The sequence below is a fragment of the Lepidochelys olivacea genome (genome assembly GCF_965140295.1).
Source record: "Lepidochelys olivacea isolate rLepOli2 genome assembly, chromosome: 2".
NCBI lineage: Eukaryota > Metazoa > Chordata > Testudines > Cheloniidae > Lepidochelys > Lepidochelys olivacea.
In genome coordinates this window covers 74,645,181-74,661,701 of record NC_140412.1, presented here as the reverse complement: position 1 = coordinate 74,661,701, position 16,521 = coordinate 74,645,181, and the positions used below count along the sequence as shown (strand labels likewise).

The 16,521-nt window shown below is 38.8% G+C and overlaps 1 protein-coding gene across 1 annotated transcript in view; it reads right to left on the bottom strand.

Annotated features, from left to right (window-relative positions):
- The window catches only part of PRKDC (protein kinase, DNA-activated, catalytic subunit), a 153,011-nt gene that overhangs the window by 131,440 nt on the left and 5,050 nt on the right, over positions 1-16,521 (bottom strand). Inside the window, exons 2-13 of the mRNA XM_084620823.1 lie at positions 12,209-12,285; positions 11,996-12,088; positions 10,682-10,756; positions 9,509-9,617; positions 8,026-8,138; positions 7,462-7,561; positions 6,816-6,871; positions 6,689-6,719; positions 4,151-4,308; positions 3,809-3,955; positions 2,595-2,759; positions 834-1,002 (exon numbers count right to left, since the gene is read on the bottom strand). Coding sequence (XP_084476949.1) covers positions 834-1,002; positions 2,595-2,759; positions 3,809-3,955; positions 4,151-4,308; positions 6,689-6,719; positions 6,816-6,871; positions 7,462-7,561; positions 8,026-8,138; positions 9,509-9,617; positions 10,682-10,756; positions 11,996-12,088; positions 12,209-12,285 — 1,293 coding nt within the window. The remainder of the gene's footprint in view (positions 1-833; positions 1,003-2,594; positions 2,760-3,808; positions 3,956-4,150; positions 4,309-6,688; positions 6,720-6,815; positions 6,872-7,461; positions 7,562-8,025; positions 8,139-9,508; positions 9,618-10,681; positions 10,757-11,995; positions 12,089-12,208; positions 12,286-16,521) is intronic.

The window sequence follows — 16,521 nt, the reverse complement described above, 5'->3', positions numbered from 1 at the left end:
TCAGCACTGCCTCATCCCCTCTCCAGGTCTGATGCTGGTTGTACTCAGAATTGAGCACCTGATCTAATGCCCATTGCAGTAAATAAGAAAAATCCTAATGGACTTCACTGAGCAGGGAGTCAGGACTTGTGTTAGAGTATGATACGGTGGGTGATCAGTTATTAAACAGAAAATTAATAAATCCCAATGTAATAAGAAAAACCCTTAATTTTATATTAATTGCAAGGCGTGCTGGGAAATCTTGGAAATTTTATAAACATTGAGAGACACTGTTCTGTTCACAGGATTGTATCTTAACAACATCACAAATTTAGAATTTTATTTTATGCCATTAATATATTCCATAAAGCAAAGAGTTCATCATCATGTATTTCTGATAGATTCTACAATAACATCAACCACAAGAGTGCTCCCAGGCCTAAACAGATGTACACATTTTTTAATATAAAGTTTAAGAATTTTGCAAATGGGAAACAGGGACTTTTTATTTTTGTTGGTAGACTCCCCCTCAACCCAATGTATCTGAACAAGAACAGTAACAGCTACCTCTGTTTTTTTAAAACACTATTGTTTCATTTACCCTTTTGTGTAAATCATCGTCACGTTCTCATACAAGGTTGTTACTCACCTGTAGAGGGAACTGGTAGAGGATGTTCAAGGGTAATGTAATCTGCACCCCAAACCCTCTACTGGCCTGGAGAGTGGGAGTCCTCAGGTTGCTCCCAAAATGGCCATTATCATTGAGACCATCTCAGATAAATACTCCACAAACTTATCTTCAACTGGTTTAGCATTGTAGATGGAAAAATCAGGAGTCAGAAACACATACTCACCCACTGTGCTGATGAAACTCCAGAGAACTGGTCCCTTTCCTGCCAGGGCTAGGAAAACTTTTACTATGGATTTGCAACAAGCCGACTGCATTTTTACACTGTACTGTGGAAAACTATCTATCTGCACCACAATTAGACGTTCAAGAACTGGAGTGTACACTTCAGGAATCTAGACAAAATAAGAGCAGGAAAAAAAAGTGTCCAGTAAAAGCAACGATTATAATTTCATTAAACACTCAGGAAATTATGCAAATCATCTCAAATAAGAGGCAATTCCCAACAAAAGGTAAAAGAAGAGAAATGTTACACAATTATCTACTATCTTTTATTTACTGGTAAAAGAAAGACTTAGCAAACCACTATATGTGGACAGAGTTTAAAACATCAAGACAGACAGGAGTTAGTGAAGGCTTCTTGGGGCCACATTATGTCCCAGGAACAGAAAGGCAGTTTCTGAATGAAGGCAAGTGTTAGCAGAAACAATCATATTCATTTCTTATTATTATGAATTTAAAATGAGAGCTTTATTCACACAAAAGCAACCACAAACCAGAAGCCTAATCTGTTTTTATGCATCTGAAGCCAGGGCATTCAAGTACAGCTCATCTTACTCCCAACCTATGGCCAATGATCAGGAAGCCCTCATTCAAAACACACACTCCAGATACACAAAGGAATCTATGTAGACTCACTTGCCCGTCTCAGTGTGGCACTTTAAGTGTCAGACTTATCAGTGTGGGAGCAGATAAAGACAGTAGGCTTATACAAACACAGCTGATACAAAGCTGTGCTGTATTGCCGGAGAAACATTTCTCTTTCCATTGTTGTGTGAAAGACGGATTGAAACAAGAAAGTGATTGGATATATAGGGGGTAAGGGGTACATAGGGGAAACTGACTGTATATAAAGTGCTGTTGTATGCACAAAAACAAACTGAAAAAAACCCCAGTGACCTTAGTTTAACCTTAGTTTTAAAAGAAATGTAGAAGTGTGGCTATTAAGTTGATTATGACAGGTTTCAGAGTAACAGCCGTGTTAGTCTGTATTCGCAAAAAGAAAAGGAGGACTTGTGGCACCTTAGAGACTAACCACTTTATTAGAGCATAAGCTTGTGCTTATTTATAAATTATTTATTTATAAATATGTGCTTATTTGTGCTGGAAATCACTTTAGATAAGCTATTACCAGCAGGACAGTGGGGTGGGAATAGGTATTGTTTCATATTCTCTGTGTATATATAAAGCCTGCTGCAGTTTCCACGATATGCATCTGAGGAAGTGAGCTGTAGCTCACGAAAGCTTATGCTCTAATAAATTGGTTAGTCTCTAAGGTGCCACAAGTCCTCCTTTTCTTTAAGTTGATTATGTCCCTCTAACACAGATATCACCATGCCTGCCATTTCAACACAAGTGACCTAATAAGGGAGGGTGTGCACATCCAGAGACTGTTTTTTTTTAATTTCACTCCTGACTACTGTGCTTGTCCTATAATGCACCAATTGCCATAGTATTTACTGTTTTACCTAGTCTGTGTGTTATCCTTCCCTTTATTCAACAGACCTCTCATTAATTTTCTTAATATAGCACTATTCATCCCGCCTTCTAGGAGCAAAAGGTCAGCGTGTACATGCGGAGCAGCAAGAGTCACCAGGCACTCCCAAATTGGAGTCTCTTCTATTGTAGTTCAGTGCATCCTTAACAGATCCATATATGGCTCTAAAGGTACAAAATAATTGACTGATGTTTTAAATATTCCACTTACTGTATCTATGTGGAATATAACACTTGCAATTGACTGAAGGAAACTGGGTAGCTGATACACATGTTCATCTGCTGTCTCCGCCTCAGTGAGATACATTTGTTTACAGCGCTGAAGAAGCTCAACGTACATGAAGTCAACATCCTTAGAATTTATAGCTTTACAAGGCTTTAATGAGAGAAAGTAAAGTATCACTTCAATAATTAGTATTTACGTTAAGCACAAGAACGCGGCAATACTAGAAAAAAACAAAAACAAAAAACCAAAAAAGCTGGGTTCAGATAAAAACTTTTTTTGAAACTTTACAGGAACCTGATACATTTGAATACTTTTTTCATGTTGTTCAACAGTTAAGTGCTAGTAAACAAAGTGACCTTGCTTTATAATTTATTGCAACTATATTAATAATCTGATTTTGAGCTTGCAGTTACAATACTTTTCCAACCCAACTTGAGAAGCTAAGAATTTAGGTGGTCTTTTAGGAACGGAAATGTGGCCACTATATATCCTCTTCTTGCAACTTTTCGATACAACTGCCTTGAAAGGATAAGTTGGAGACATTAAAGAGGTCTACGGCTATTACTTCCAGAGCTCTGACAGGCTGAGAATGTTGTAGAGACAATGGCTCTTAGCTCTCCACAGGGGAACATGGTAGCAACATGTTACTCATAGTAAGCCACACTGGCCAATCAGGAGAAGCACTGTTGGGACTCCAGAGTAAACCCTGTCCAGCACTCTCAGTTAAGAGAGAGGAAGGAAAAAGGAGAATTATATAGTGGTAAAAAGGTTTTATTTTCAGCCCATAGATGCAACTCCTCCAACTTTTAATAGTTGCCAAGGCAGTAGATTTCGTATCCAAGCACAACAAGATAAGTCTAAGTTGAATTAATGTGGCCAAAATTCTGACAGCGGAAAGGGTGTTTCTAACTTCTAAAGTCACGTATTAAGGAGAAAAAGCTATAATGCTCCAGAGCCCAATCCTGCAAGTCTTCCAAGTGAATTCAGGGGTAGTTCACTGAGCCTTTAGTGATTATTATAAGTCAAAATGCAGAAGTCTGACTCGTGGATTTCTTTTATAATTCAGAAACAACTAGGGTTGGGAGGAAGCATTCCCTGCATAACAGACTCTGCCAATCAAAACAAACATGTAAGATGAATGGCTTCCAAATCATAACATAAAACCCATCCAATGTTTTGTCAGAGTAAGCTTGCCATACCGCAGCAAAAAGCCCATATCCACGAATGGCAATGGACAACTCCTTATTGCTCGAATCCATTTTTTTGATGATACCATAGAACTGCTCCATGAAGAACTGCAGCTTGCTCTTGTGCATTTCTGCATCTTTAGCCACCATTAGAGAAATCTGCAGATTTACACAAACAAACAATTATGGATTTCCAGAAACTAATTTCACTTTGGTTATTTTCTAAAGTAAAAAAGACAACCTTAAGAAAATATATACCACCATATCTATGTAACAGTCCCCGCACTCCACTTGTGTTTTGAGAAATCTAACTCCTTGATGAAGTCTTGGAGTTCTTATGTAAATTAGCAGTACCTGTCTAAGGAACGAATCTAGAGCTGAATGACCACCTTTCTTCAGCTCTGCATTTGTATGGCCACACCACTTGGACAGTACTTCAAACAGCGAGATATAGTTGTCCAGAAGGCAGGTGTCAAACTGAGCAGCATGCTCGCTGAACAAGTGTAATCCAACTGTAATTCAAAACCACAATTATCAGTAAAACTCAGATTTGTGTTCCAAGTTTCTGACAACTTAACATGCTCTAGAAGTTTACATTAGGCCAACAGGAAGTCTCATATCTCCTGACTAAATTGTATTACTGATTATTAAAACATCTATATTCACACATTTAACTCTACATATGAGCTCAAAACTGAAAACAATCTTCCTGCTTTTATCCTAGTATAGATACAGCTAAGGGAGGCAGCAGCCCCTTTCAGTGGTCTGTATATTACTGCTGGTGGAGGGAGGGGCTCCAGATATTATGAATGAGAACTTTACTTCATTTAGGCCAGTGAGTCTCAGCCTTTTCCATGCCAGGAGACATGCCAGAGTCCCCTCTTCCATTTAGCTGGGATGTAGGTAGGAACAATGCGACCCCCCAACCCCGCACCTTACATTTAGCAACATAGGAAATACAGAGTGGTCATAAGCCCCCAGTGAGGAGTTGCAGCCCTCAGAATGAGAATCCATGATCTAGTCCACCTACACCACCTTTACGAGAGGGTCACACACTTTTTTGCTTCTGTAGCATTGCACACACCAAAGGTTCTCTAGATCCCTCCATTCCCTCATAGCTGCCTGTATGCTACCTTCCATCCCCCTCTATTTCAGAGACTCCCTGCAAACCTCCCCACCTCCTCCCTTCATTCCATATCAGTTTCACCCAACCTCCCCCAGGCCAGGGGCTCTATCTGCTCCTCATTTCCCATATTTTCCCCATGCCAGGGGCTCTGTGTGCCCTCCACTGTCCCCTTCTCCACAGCATTTTAAAAACTGTATTGGGAGGATGGGCAGAGCTGAGATGAGAATATTGTTATATGGAAGGATTAGCTAACCTGTTGCTCAGACTCTATATGTTCCCCATTTTCCCCTTTCAGTTTTTCTGATTTTCACCAAAATCAATAGAGTTCTGGCCACTGTCGCTGTGACATACCCAGGGTACAATCCAGACTAATGAGTAACTGTCACCCCTGCCCTCTAACCTGCGGTATCCTCTACACTGCTTTGTTGCTGTAGCCTCCAGTCTGGACTGCTGACAAACAGCCTCCAGCATGCAATTCACTTACCAGCCTTGGTTATATTGCAGGGTGACCCCAACACACCCCAGTCTTAGACTTTCCCCCAGAACTGTATGTCCTGTGTCCACAATTTACACATTATCCTAATAATCTTTGTACAAAGTATGCCTTGTGAGGTATCATCTGCAAACTCGTAATTTGCTCATCAACAGTATCCTGATAAAATGTGTTGCATTTTCCCCTGTATAATGGTATTAACACATGTTCCAAACCACAGCAGAAACTGGTAAACAGGTCTGTATCAAACAAAGGAACATGTGCTCTGCTTCACTTGCATTTAAGCAGTAAACAGAGTCATCAAGCAGGAAGGGTGGACAAAGAAACCTCAGACAAGTGAGGAAATGCAGTAGTGAACAGCCTTTCCTACACATACTCTCTATTCCGTGAATTCTATTCTATTCCCTGAATCTCAGGTGGAAACGTTCTCCAAGAGGAGGACAGATACTATAAAAATGAGGGACAGACAGCCCAAAGCACTCTTCCTCTCTCTGTTCATCAATTCACTACACCAAAAGGAACAAAGGAAGCAGCCACAGAACTGGAGAAGAGGTCCTGGCCTAAGAAGTTTGGACAGTAAAACTGCTGAGTGTGTGTAGTGAGAGAAACATTGCTTGAATCTCATACAGTTGGTTAAGTTAGGCACTTGTAGTGTTTTAATTTTATTTTCTTGTAACCATATCTGATTTTTACACCTCATTACTTGTACCTCACTTAAAATCTCTCTCTGTCTGTAGTTAATAAACTTGTTTTATTGTTCAATTAAAACACAATGGATTAGATTAAAGTGTCTGGGAAAACTCCATTTGGGGTGGCAAGTTATCTGGAGGCTGTTTGTGAGCAATCCAAATGGGAGGATACACCAGCAAAGCATTGTAAACGACACCCCAGGTTAGAGGGCAGGCACGGCGTAGCTACTCATTAATCTGGATTTTATCCTGGGTATGCACAGATGCCTAGAACATTCCCTGAAATTTTGGAACACATTGGATATGGCATTCAAGTTGTCACATTACAGAAAGAGAAATGCCATTAAGTTAAGTGTTGGATGCAGTGTTGTTGCTGAGTATTAGAATTTGCTTTGCTCAGCCAACTACTCTATTTTTAACTTCTTAGATCACAAAAGCACACTCTTCTCTCACTCCACTCTTCTAGCCTAGAATGCAAAATATGCTGTATTCTTTGAAGGGAATAAGCAGAGGAGGAAACATGTCTCCTCCAAGATATGCTTGGTATCCATAGAACTGCAAACAGTTATAAGATAAAATCTTACCTAGAGGTACTGCATATCGCTTTAGGTCAACCTGTAAAAACAAAAGGTTCACCATAAATGACTTGCTCTTCAGCACTAATGTATGTAGAAGAATGCACACTCGGAAGATATTCATCAAACATTCTACCTGTGGACTGATCGCCTTCACTGCAAAATCAAAAATCTCCTTTGAAGTGTGGGGATCTGTAGGATAACAATAATGAAACATTTCACTAAGGGCACCTCTGAGAGAGTCAAAACGGCAAGATAATTTTATCTTGTTATGGATGTGAAGAGACAATATTTAAAGGTCTTCAAAATACCACACTCTTAAAGGAAGGGAAACTCTCCCTGAGGATGCTAAAAAATTTTTTTTACATATACTTCTCCGTTTGACTTTCTGAAAAACCACTCTTTAAACAACATGGGTATGCTAGTGTAAATGTGCCTGTATATAATTATGAATAAGAATGTTCAAACTTTCACCTGAGGTTGTACAGCTGGCCAGTCCCTCCTGGATAAACTGCACTTCAGCTTCCCACCCTATGCAACCACTCTGACCACACTCTCTTACGTACTGGAGCACCCCAGGGGTGCTGGGGCATGAAGGCCTTGCATGAGCAGGCCTTCTGCCAATGGGGGGGAATTTCACTCAGAATGCACAACTGCTTGCATCCATTCTTATCTATAAAAGAGTAAATCTTGAGACCAGATGAACAGATGCTCCATCAGGTGCACAACAGTTAAAATGTCTATATATATAAAAAATAAAAGAAAAATAAAAAGTACTGCACCTTCATCCATGGATTTAGTAAAGTTATACATAAGCGCAGTCAGTCCTTTCAGACACCCTGCTACTACTGGTAGTTTGGGCTCTCTTGTTGCTGAGGTCATCTGAAAATAAAAGTTTTAAAGAAAATATTATGCTTAAATTAGAAGAGTAAGATAGAAACAAACAAGTAAGGACCTTGGTAAGGCATAGCTGTGTTGTCAACCTTCTGAAACAAACAGTGCAATGAAGTTCTGCAGCTTAATAGAGTCTAAATAAGAAACTGGCCTCTAATGGAAATCACATCCTCTACCTAGGACACTATGGCTGATGACGATCATGCTCTTCCCTCTCCCCTCCCCACATTACTCAGCTAATGGCCACTAGGTCTCCTCTCCACCTGTAATCTACCCAAGACCTTGTAACCAGAGAAAACAAAACTTGACAGCTATTAACAATAAAATTGTTCAAACTGTGTTTTATAATTATCTGGTTAAATGAAGTATCCAACCATCTTGGGATGAATGGTAATTCAACACCCACCAGAGAAAACTGATTGACAGAGTCCTACAAGAAGTTCCAATCATACCTGTGTTCTGAGCTCACCCAAGAAAGCTCGGAATAATTTCTCAGAATTGTCAACCATGTCAATAGGCTGGACTTCTCCCAATACTCCAAGAAGCTCATATAATTTTTCCAGTACTAAAAAATATCAATATATGCGTCACTTACTTTGAGATCTCTGTGGCATATTATACAGTAGTTAGACACCATTATTATAAAGTCAGTGTGTTTGTCCACCCACCTATTTAGGCAGTTAAGACTAGTGGTATCTTGGCATGATGACTGGCAAACGAAAGAGTAAAACAATGCTTTAATACATACATATTCTTCCATGCTTGGATTTGAAATTAATCACCAGCTCATATAGTGAAGATTAATTTATTCAAGTTATTCAAACCACTAGTTTTAAATACTAAATTATAGGGCTCAATCCTATGAGGTACCACACACCCTCAACTCAGACTGAAATCAATGGGATTTGAGAAAACAGGGTGCTCAGCACCTTGACATTCTAAGTCCCTAATCAAGGAGTTGAGTTCAGCAGTGAAAGTTTAAAAATGCAACATTAATATAAATATAGCCTAAGACTCCTGTCACGAGTTCTGTGTGGGCACACCCTCACTGATGTCCATGGAATGTTGCTAACATGGAGCTGGACTATACAAGGTCAGAGCTCATTGCAGGATCAGGGCCTAATGAAGCAGAAAACCCATACCTAGCTCTACCATATGTGACAGTCAATATTTCTGAGGACACTTACTTATTCTAGAGGAGATGATGATGATATTGCTTTATTGGTCTTACAAAAGCATATTGACAGCTGATCAGTATTTAGAGCCAGTATACTAAATAGTAACATTTCATGATTTTCCTATTCACTAATGTCAAATGCATTTATACATAATTTCCCAACTCCCAACCGAGCAGTCTTACTACTAGTATGTAACTTACATTTATTCATTAAAGACTATTTTTGAAGTTTTGTTTTTATTTTAAGTCCTAGCTTCTCCTATTTTACCCACATTACTGTTGGAAAAAATCCATCAAGATATTAATACAGTAGAACCTGAGAGTTATGAACACCTTGGGAATGGAAGTTGGTTGTAACTCTGAACAAAACGTTATGGCTGTTCTTTCAAAAGTTTACAACTGAACATTGACCTAATACAGCTTTGAAACTCTACTATGCAGAAGAAAATTTCTGCTCTTAACCATTTGAATTTAAATGAAACAAGCACAGAAACAGTTTCCTTACTTTGTCAAAAAAAATTTAAGCTTTCCCTTTATTTTTTTTTTTAAATAGTTTACATTTAATACAGTACTTTAGTGTATTTGCTTTCGGGGTAGAGGGTCTCTACTGTTGCCCGATTGTGTACTTCTGGTTCCAGATGACATGGGCGGTTGACCAGTCAGTTTGTAACTCTGGTAGTCATAACTCTGAGGTTCTACTATACTAAAAGATAATAAATAAAATAAGTAATAATGTTGCTAGAAAAGCTAAGGCTCACCTGTGTCAGGCACTTTACTTCTTGCAGCAAGTTCCCCATAAAATTTGTTAAAGATCTCTCCAACTTTCAATTCTTCCATCAGAAAGGAAGACCGTAAATTTTGAAGCAACTGGAAATATATACAAGATACCCACAAATGAGGAAAAACAATTATTTTATTTTTTTCCACTTGGACCCAGGTAAATAAGGCCCCCAAGTCAGAAAGATACTTAAGTACATACCTAACTTTAAGCACAAGTAGTCCCACTGGTTTAGCGGGTTAAGTTAAAGATGATTGATACGTATTCTGATCGTATAAGATGTAGGTAAAGACAAGCTACCATTTCTATACAATAAATATTGGTTTTGTTGTGTTTTCCTCATGCAAATCATGTGCTCATCCTATTGTATATGTAGTTCACCTATTTTTCTACTTCCTATGTTCCTTGTACATATTTTGGCTGTAATTTTAGGTCAAAAGGGCACCATCAATTTAAAATGTAATCAGTTTAAAAACTGAGTTATAATTAGTTTTAGGATATGACACCTGTTAATGTCTGCAGTTTCATAAGCATGTTTACCTAGTTTTAAAGTGTTTCTCTCCCTGTTGCTGTAAGGCCCACTCAAATCACAGAAGAATTAACTTCAAAAGGACTACTCCCATATGTAAAGTTAAGCACATGCATAAGTGTTTGCAGAATCAGGGCATAATGCACTACACAGGAAAAACAGTAAAAATTATTATATACAAAATGTTATCATATGCACTAAGAAAACTAAAAAAAAATATAAAACAAGTTTGCCCCTCAAATATGTTTCAGTTGTATTATCCTAGTTGTTATCTGTAACAGATTAATATTTTCATACAGAAGTGTGATTTTTAAATTGACAGTGTTGCTTTAAAGAACAGCACTTAAATTGGGAATAAAGATGCACTCTGTGATTGCCCTCAAAATCCAAGATGTCTTCCAACACAAATTAAGGGATGGCACCTTTAATAAAGCAATTTGGTCAAAAGAGATTAGGACTGATTTGTGGGCAGAGAAATACCTTTTTAATACCCCTCCTACAGAATTAAACCACCAAACCTCCCTTGTTATGGTAGATTTTTGAGTTTGCCACATTCAACAGCAGCCATGGTATAACTCAAAAGTCTCTAGGCTTAGAAATAATGAACTATAAAGTATGTTTTACCTTAATGAGAAGCTCCAGGGCTGGGATTTTACATTTTGCAGCCTTTTCTTTTGTGTAAACGCTAATACAAGTTAGCTAGGTTGGAAAAAAATAGACCATAATAATCATTAACAGGACGGAAGATTTAAAAATATTTAAATAATTTAAGATATTTCTTTAAAATACCTTTCCCCAATGATTTTAGGTATTTACAACATTTAAAATGTACAAAGCCCAAGAATAAAAATACACAACTTCTTATACAAAGCCAATGCAGTCTAGAATAAATATTCACCCAGAAAATAGCAACACTAACCCATCACTTGACTACCTTATATCCCTCAACCAAACCCAAAAGAAAAGATTGGTTTTGCAGTGTGTCCTAAAAATGAGCAAATCCAAGTTTTGGTAAATCTAGACTGAAGCAAGTTCTAGAATAAAAGAACCCCATGCAGCAAATCTGCCACTAGCCCCCTTTCCTTTTAAGCAGGGGGCTATTACCACGAGCTCAAAAAGTACAGTGGCACAAACATCTCCAGTTAAATTGATACTACTGAGCAGTTTAGACTCTTAGAGTAGTCTACACTGCAATTAGACATCCGCCACTGGCCTGTGCCAGTTGACTTGGGCTCGCGGGACTCAGGCTAAGGTGCTGTTTAATTGTGTTGGAGACATTCCGGCTTGGGCTGCAGCCCAAGCACTGGGATCCTTCCACCTCACAGGGTCCTAAATGTCTACACTGCTATTAAACAGCCGTTAGTCTGAGGCCCACAAGCCCATGTCAGCTAGCATGGACCAGCCATGGGTTTTTAACTGCACCGTAGACATACTCTAAGGGACACATTTTCAGAAATAATGAGCACCCATAGTACCCAGGTACACAACTCCTGTGAAAAAACAGGCCTTAAAAAAGTCACTTCAAAGGTTACGAACTGGAGCAGAAGGATTCAAAATATTTAAATCAAATATTTCACTGGTACAACATTATTAAAAAAACCCCAAACCCAGCAACTACCATTTTTTGAGAGAGAGAAAAATATATGCTAACCCTGCTGGCTCCAAGATACTTGAACAAATACTACCAAAGTATACTAACACTTTTAATGACACCAGTGCATTAATATGTAAACCAAAACTGCTCTTCTGTTTTAGCTCTATTAGAAACATTTGGGGGGGGGGGGATGAGGGGGGTGAACTGAATAAAGGAAAGCCATGAACCTGGTACTAGTCATATTTTTATATATCTTTCAAGCTTTCGTGTTCAAATTAAAAACACTGAAGAACCGTTAAAAGTATTTGACAGAGATTTTTAAAAATAAGTTTTCCTTCACTTACCTTAATATCATGAGCATAAGGATGAACGTGCTGACCAATCTTTTCCAAAAAGGCACAGAGAAATTTTAAAGCTTCTTCCCTGCACTCTCGAAACTGAAAAAACAAGTTCCTTTTTAGAAAAAAAAAGCCTGTATGCTCTCACTTAGCAACGAAAAATATTACAACAGTTCTTTAAAAAAAAAAAAAAAATCACAACTAAGTTTATCAACTTACTTCCTCAATCCTGAGAGACTTGCGGACAAACACAAGTAATCCATTATCTTTGGAAAATACCAGTGAAGTTTGCAATGCTGTAGGAAGAACAAGAAAAGCATCAAACTATTTGCTTCATTATTTACAGTATTTCCAAACAAGTGGCTCCTAGAACCTGATTATTTAGATAATATTGGGCATTATTCAGGATGTCCACTTTTAAAGAATGTCCTTGTGCCAAAATGCAACTAATTATTTTCAGTGCTAAATAAGAACATGATTTTGCAGTCCTTACATAAGTATTCCCACTGAAGCCAAAAGGGCCAGTCACATGAATTAGGTCTGCAAGATTGAACCCTAAATTCTGTTTGTAAAATGTTCAGTTCACATATGCTCAAACCTCATGTTCAGTCCAACTCTGCTTGGTACAGAACAAAGGATGAGACAAAGGTGGCTTTATGCCACCTTTGTATCTTCCAATCCTGGGGCCAAAACCAGTACAGCAACATCAGGTCTGCAATGACCCCAAAGGATAACCTGTCAATTATGTTTTAATCAATGAGTATGAGGAGAGGTCATCCTGGACTAAGACATAATCTATATTAACATTTGAAGCCGTGTTAACTCCTATCCGGAGAGACGTTTAAATAAACTTCTTGCCAAAAAGGTGCTAACCTGATTCCAAACACCAGAGTAGACAGGACCAAAAAGGTCATGTCAACAAGTCTTAATTATCATCTAGTAAAACTATGAGGAGTTTAGACAGGAACATAGTATTTTACATGTCAGATCAAACCAGTGGTCCACCAAAGTCCACTATCCCAATTCTAATGGTGGACAACACCCAATGCTTCAGAGAAATATTAAACCTCTTCCACAGTCAAGTGTTATTAATCCTAAAATTATTCTGCCCTTTTAAAAATCCAGATACAGAATTTAATCCCATAGCCCCTTGTGGCAGTGAATTCCACACAATAGCTATATGCTGCGTGAAATAGTATTTCCTTTCATTTCTTCTAAATACACCTGCCACTAATGAATCTCTTGAAGAACTTCTTCTAGTTCAAAAGTTTGTCTCTTGCACCAACAGAAGTTGGTCCAATAAAAGCCATTACCTCACCCACTTTCTGTGTCTCGTATTCTGGCTACAACAATGTGTCTCGTATATGACTACAACAACACTGCAAACAACTAATTAATTTGTTTCACTTCTAAAACTAACAACTGTTATTTAAAAAAACAGCAATTAGATAAATCAGACTGCTTAAAACTTCCTCTTAACAGTTCAGGAGGTAACAAATATGATCCTCAGTTAAGAGTAGAGTGAACTGAGAAGCATGAATACACAGTAGAGGAAGTGAAGCTGTAAGTTTCCAACACCTACAGCAACACTGCCAGTTGTAGACGTGGCAGTTGGGGCACAATCTTAGGGCCAGATTCTGCCATCCTGACTTATGAGTAGTACTTTTCTCCATGGGTACAGTCAGTGAACCCAAACTGCCACATAACGTATTCCACAATGTAAGAGTGACAGGAGTTTGCCTTTTTAAGTGAGTCTCAACACAACTTATATGTAACAAATCTGATACTTTTTGTGATCCACACTCCTAATCCCTGTCTTAATAAGGCGGCACTTTTCTGATCCCTAGTGCACCAATGCTGCCAGCCTTTTATTCCACTGGTCCAGACAGTGGCAGCATGCTCACAGTTGAATGGAAAATGTCAGGAACCACTGCCCTGATTTCCACTGCTTTACACCTTGTGTATTCATTTACACCTGTGCAAAGAAAGTACAAAGTGAAGGATGTAATGTTATGAACTCAGAATGGCAGCATTCTATACTGATTTTGCACCAATGTAAATGACTACACAAGGTGCAAAACAGTGGAGAATCAGGTTCCACTGAAGTGTCATCGCTGAACTTTAAACACAGAAACATAGCACAAAAGACAACAAGGGACCTCCTGGGTCATCGAGTCCAGTCGTCTGCTTTTGCAGGCAATCCCCTCATATAATCACATTCACAAACATAGCAAGCTCCATCTTAAACTAGTTCGGTTGTTTGCCCTCGCCGTTCTTATTGGTAGGCTAACCCAAAAATCTTACTCCCCTAATGGTTAGAAACCTTCTTCTAACTTCCACCCTAAACTTATTCATAGCCAGTGTATCCCCATTTGTTGTTATGCACACACTGTCCTTTAGCTTAGGTAGCTCTTCTCCCACCCTTGCGTTAACCCCTACCTTCTGTATTTGTAGAGAGCAAGCAAATTCCCACTTAGACTTTGTTTTGCTAGGCTTGAGAGAGCTTGGCTTGTTTGTCTCCTCTCCTAAAACAGTTCTCCATTTACCTAACCCAACTAGTAGCTCATCTCTACACCTGTTCCAGTTTAAATTCATCTTCACTGAACATGGGTGACCAGAATTGTACATGATATTCCAGATGAGGTCTTACAGTGCCTTGTTTGATGGTATTAATAGTTCTCCAGCTCTACTAGAAATGCCTCACCTGATATATCTCAGGATCCAAATAGCCTTTTTCACAGCCATATTACATTAGTCATCCCATGATCAACTTACACACCCAGGTCTTTATCCTCCTCTGTCATTTCCAACTGATGAGTCCCCAAGTTAGAGAAAAAATTCCTGTCCTCCAGGCTATCCTATTCTTCTCATATAATATTCCAATTCTCCTTTGTATTGACAATGCCTCCTGACTTGTCATCAGCAAATTTCATTTGTACACTACTACATTTTGTGCCATGGTCATTAATGAAAATATTAAATAAAATCAGTCCTAAGACAGACCCTTGAGGAACGCCACTAGTAACCTTCCTCCATCCCATAGTTCTCCTTTCAACACAACAAGCTGCTGTTTCTCCTTCAGCCACTCCTTATGAATTTTACAGTTCCTGTACTAATCACCATTTTCCCCAACTTCACTAATAATTTCCCATGTTGTATCATGTCAAATGCTTTAATGAAGCCTAGATAGATTAGGTCTACCGCATTTCCCTCATCTGAAACAATCAGTTATCAGTTTAAAGTTGATATTCCAAGCAGATGAATGGTGTTCATCCCTCTGAGTCAGTTTCAAGCTGTCTGCATACTCAGGCAGACATCACCGGTTTGACTACACTTGCCTTACTTTTGGAAGGTTTCCTCTCTAGCCATAAGAATTAGAAACTTACTTTTTAAAAATGAAATTTTAGAGAGTTTGGAGACTCTAAATGTCTGATGCAAGCCACAAATATATCATGCGGGCTAGATTCTATCTGACATCTGTGATCTAAACCTTTACTGTGGATGAAATCATCCACTTACACAGCTTTCACTGCCATCTTTCCTGATGATTTGCTAGTCTCTCTCTCCAATCCTGTCTTCGTTTACCCAATCCCACATTTCATGCTGTCTCTCTTACCGCTCCTCAGCACACCATCAACTTCAGGAGTTTCATTCACATTGAGTTTATCTTTTCTACCCAAGTCTCTCCACTCTCACTCGCTGTTAACATCACCATCCTCCATGTCACTCAGACTTGTAACCTGGATGCCACCTTTAACTCCTCCCTTTATCTTGTTCCAAATATCCAGACTATGACCAAATCCTGCTATTTATTCTTTCATAACATCTCACAGATATAGTCTTTACTTCCTGCCCACACAACTATAAGTTTCATTCAAGATTTATACTCTCCCACCCTCACTATGAACATTTCTTCCTCTCTAGCTCCCCTCCATGCAAAAATGCATGCATCTCCCAGAGCTAGGACTGGGGCTCAATATGGTAGGGCTCTCAAGGTTAGGGTTATGGTCCATGAGATATTGTTATGATTCAGTAAAAGAAGTCTTTTCATATTAGAATTAGGGTTCACTTGGGTAGAGATCTCTGATGTGGTGTTAGGGTTCAATAGGGTAGGGAATCACAGGCTATGGTTATCATACAATAAGCTATGGTTTCCTGGTCCAGGTTTAGGGTTTAATAGGACAGAGGTCCCCAGGCTAGGGTTCAATAGGGTAGAGCTCCACAAAGTAGGGTTAATGTTCAGTAGGCTAAAACTCCTGGGACTAGGGTTAGGGTTCAATGGGCTAGAGCAGTGATTCTGCATGTACCCCCTGGGGTATGCAGAGGTCTTCCGGGGGTACATCAACTCATCTAGATATTTGTCTAGTTTTACAACAGGCTACATAAAAAGCAATAGCAAAGTGAGTACAAACTAAAATTTCATATAATGACTTGTTTATACTGCTCTATGTACACTATACACTGAAATGTAAGTACAATATTTATACTCCAGTTGATTTTATAATTATATGGTGAAAATGAGAAAGTAAGCA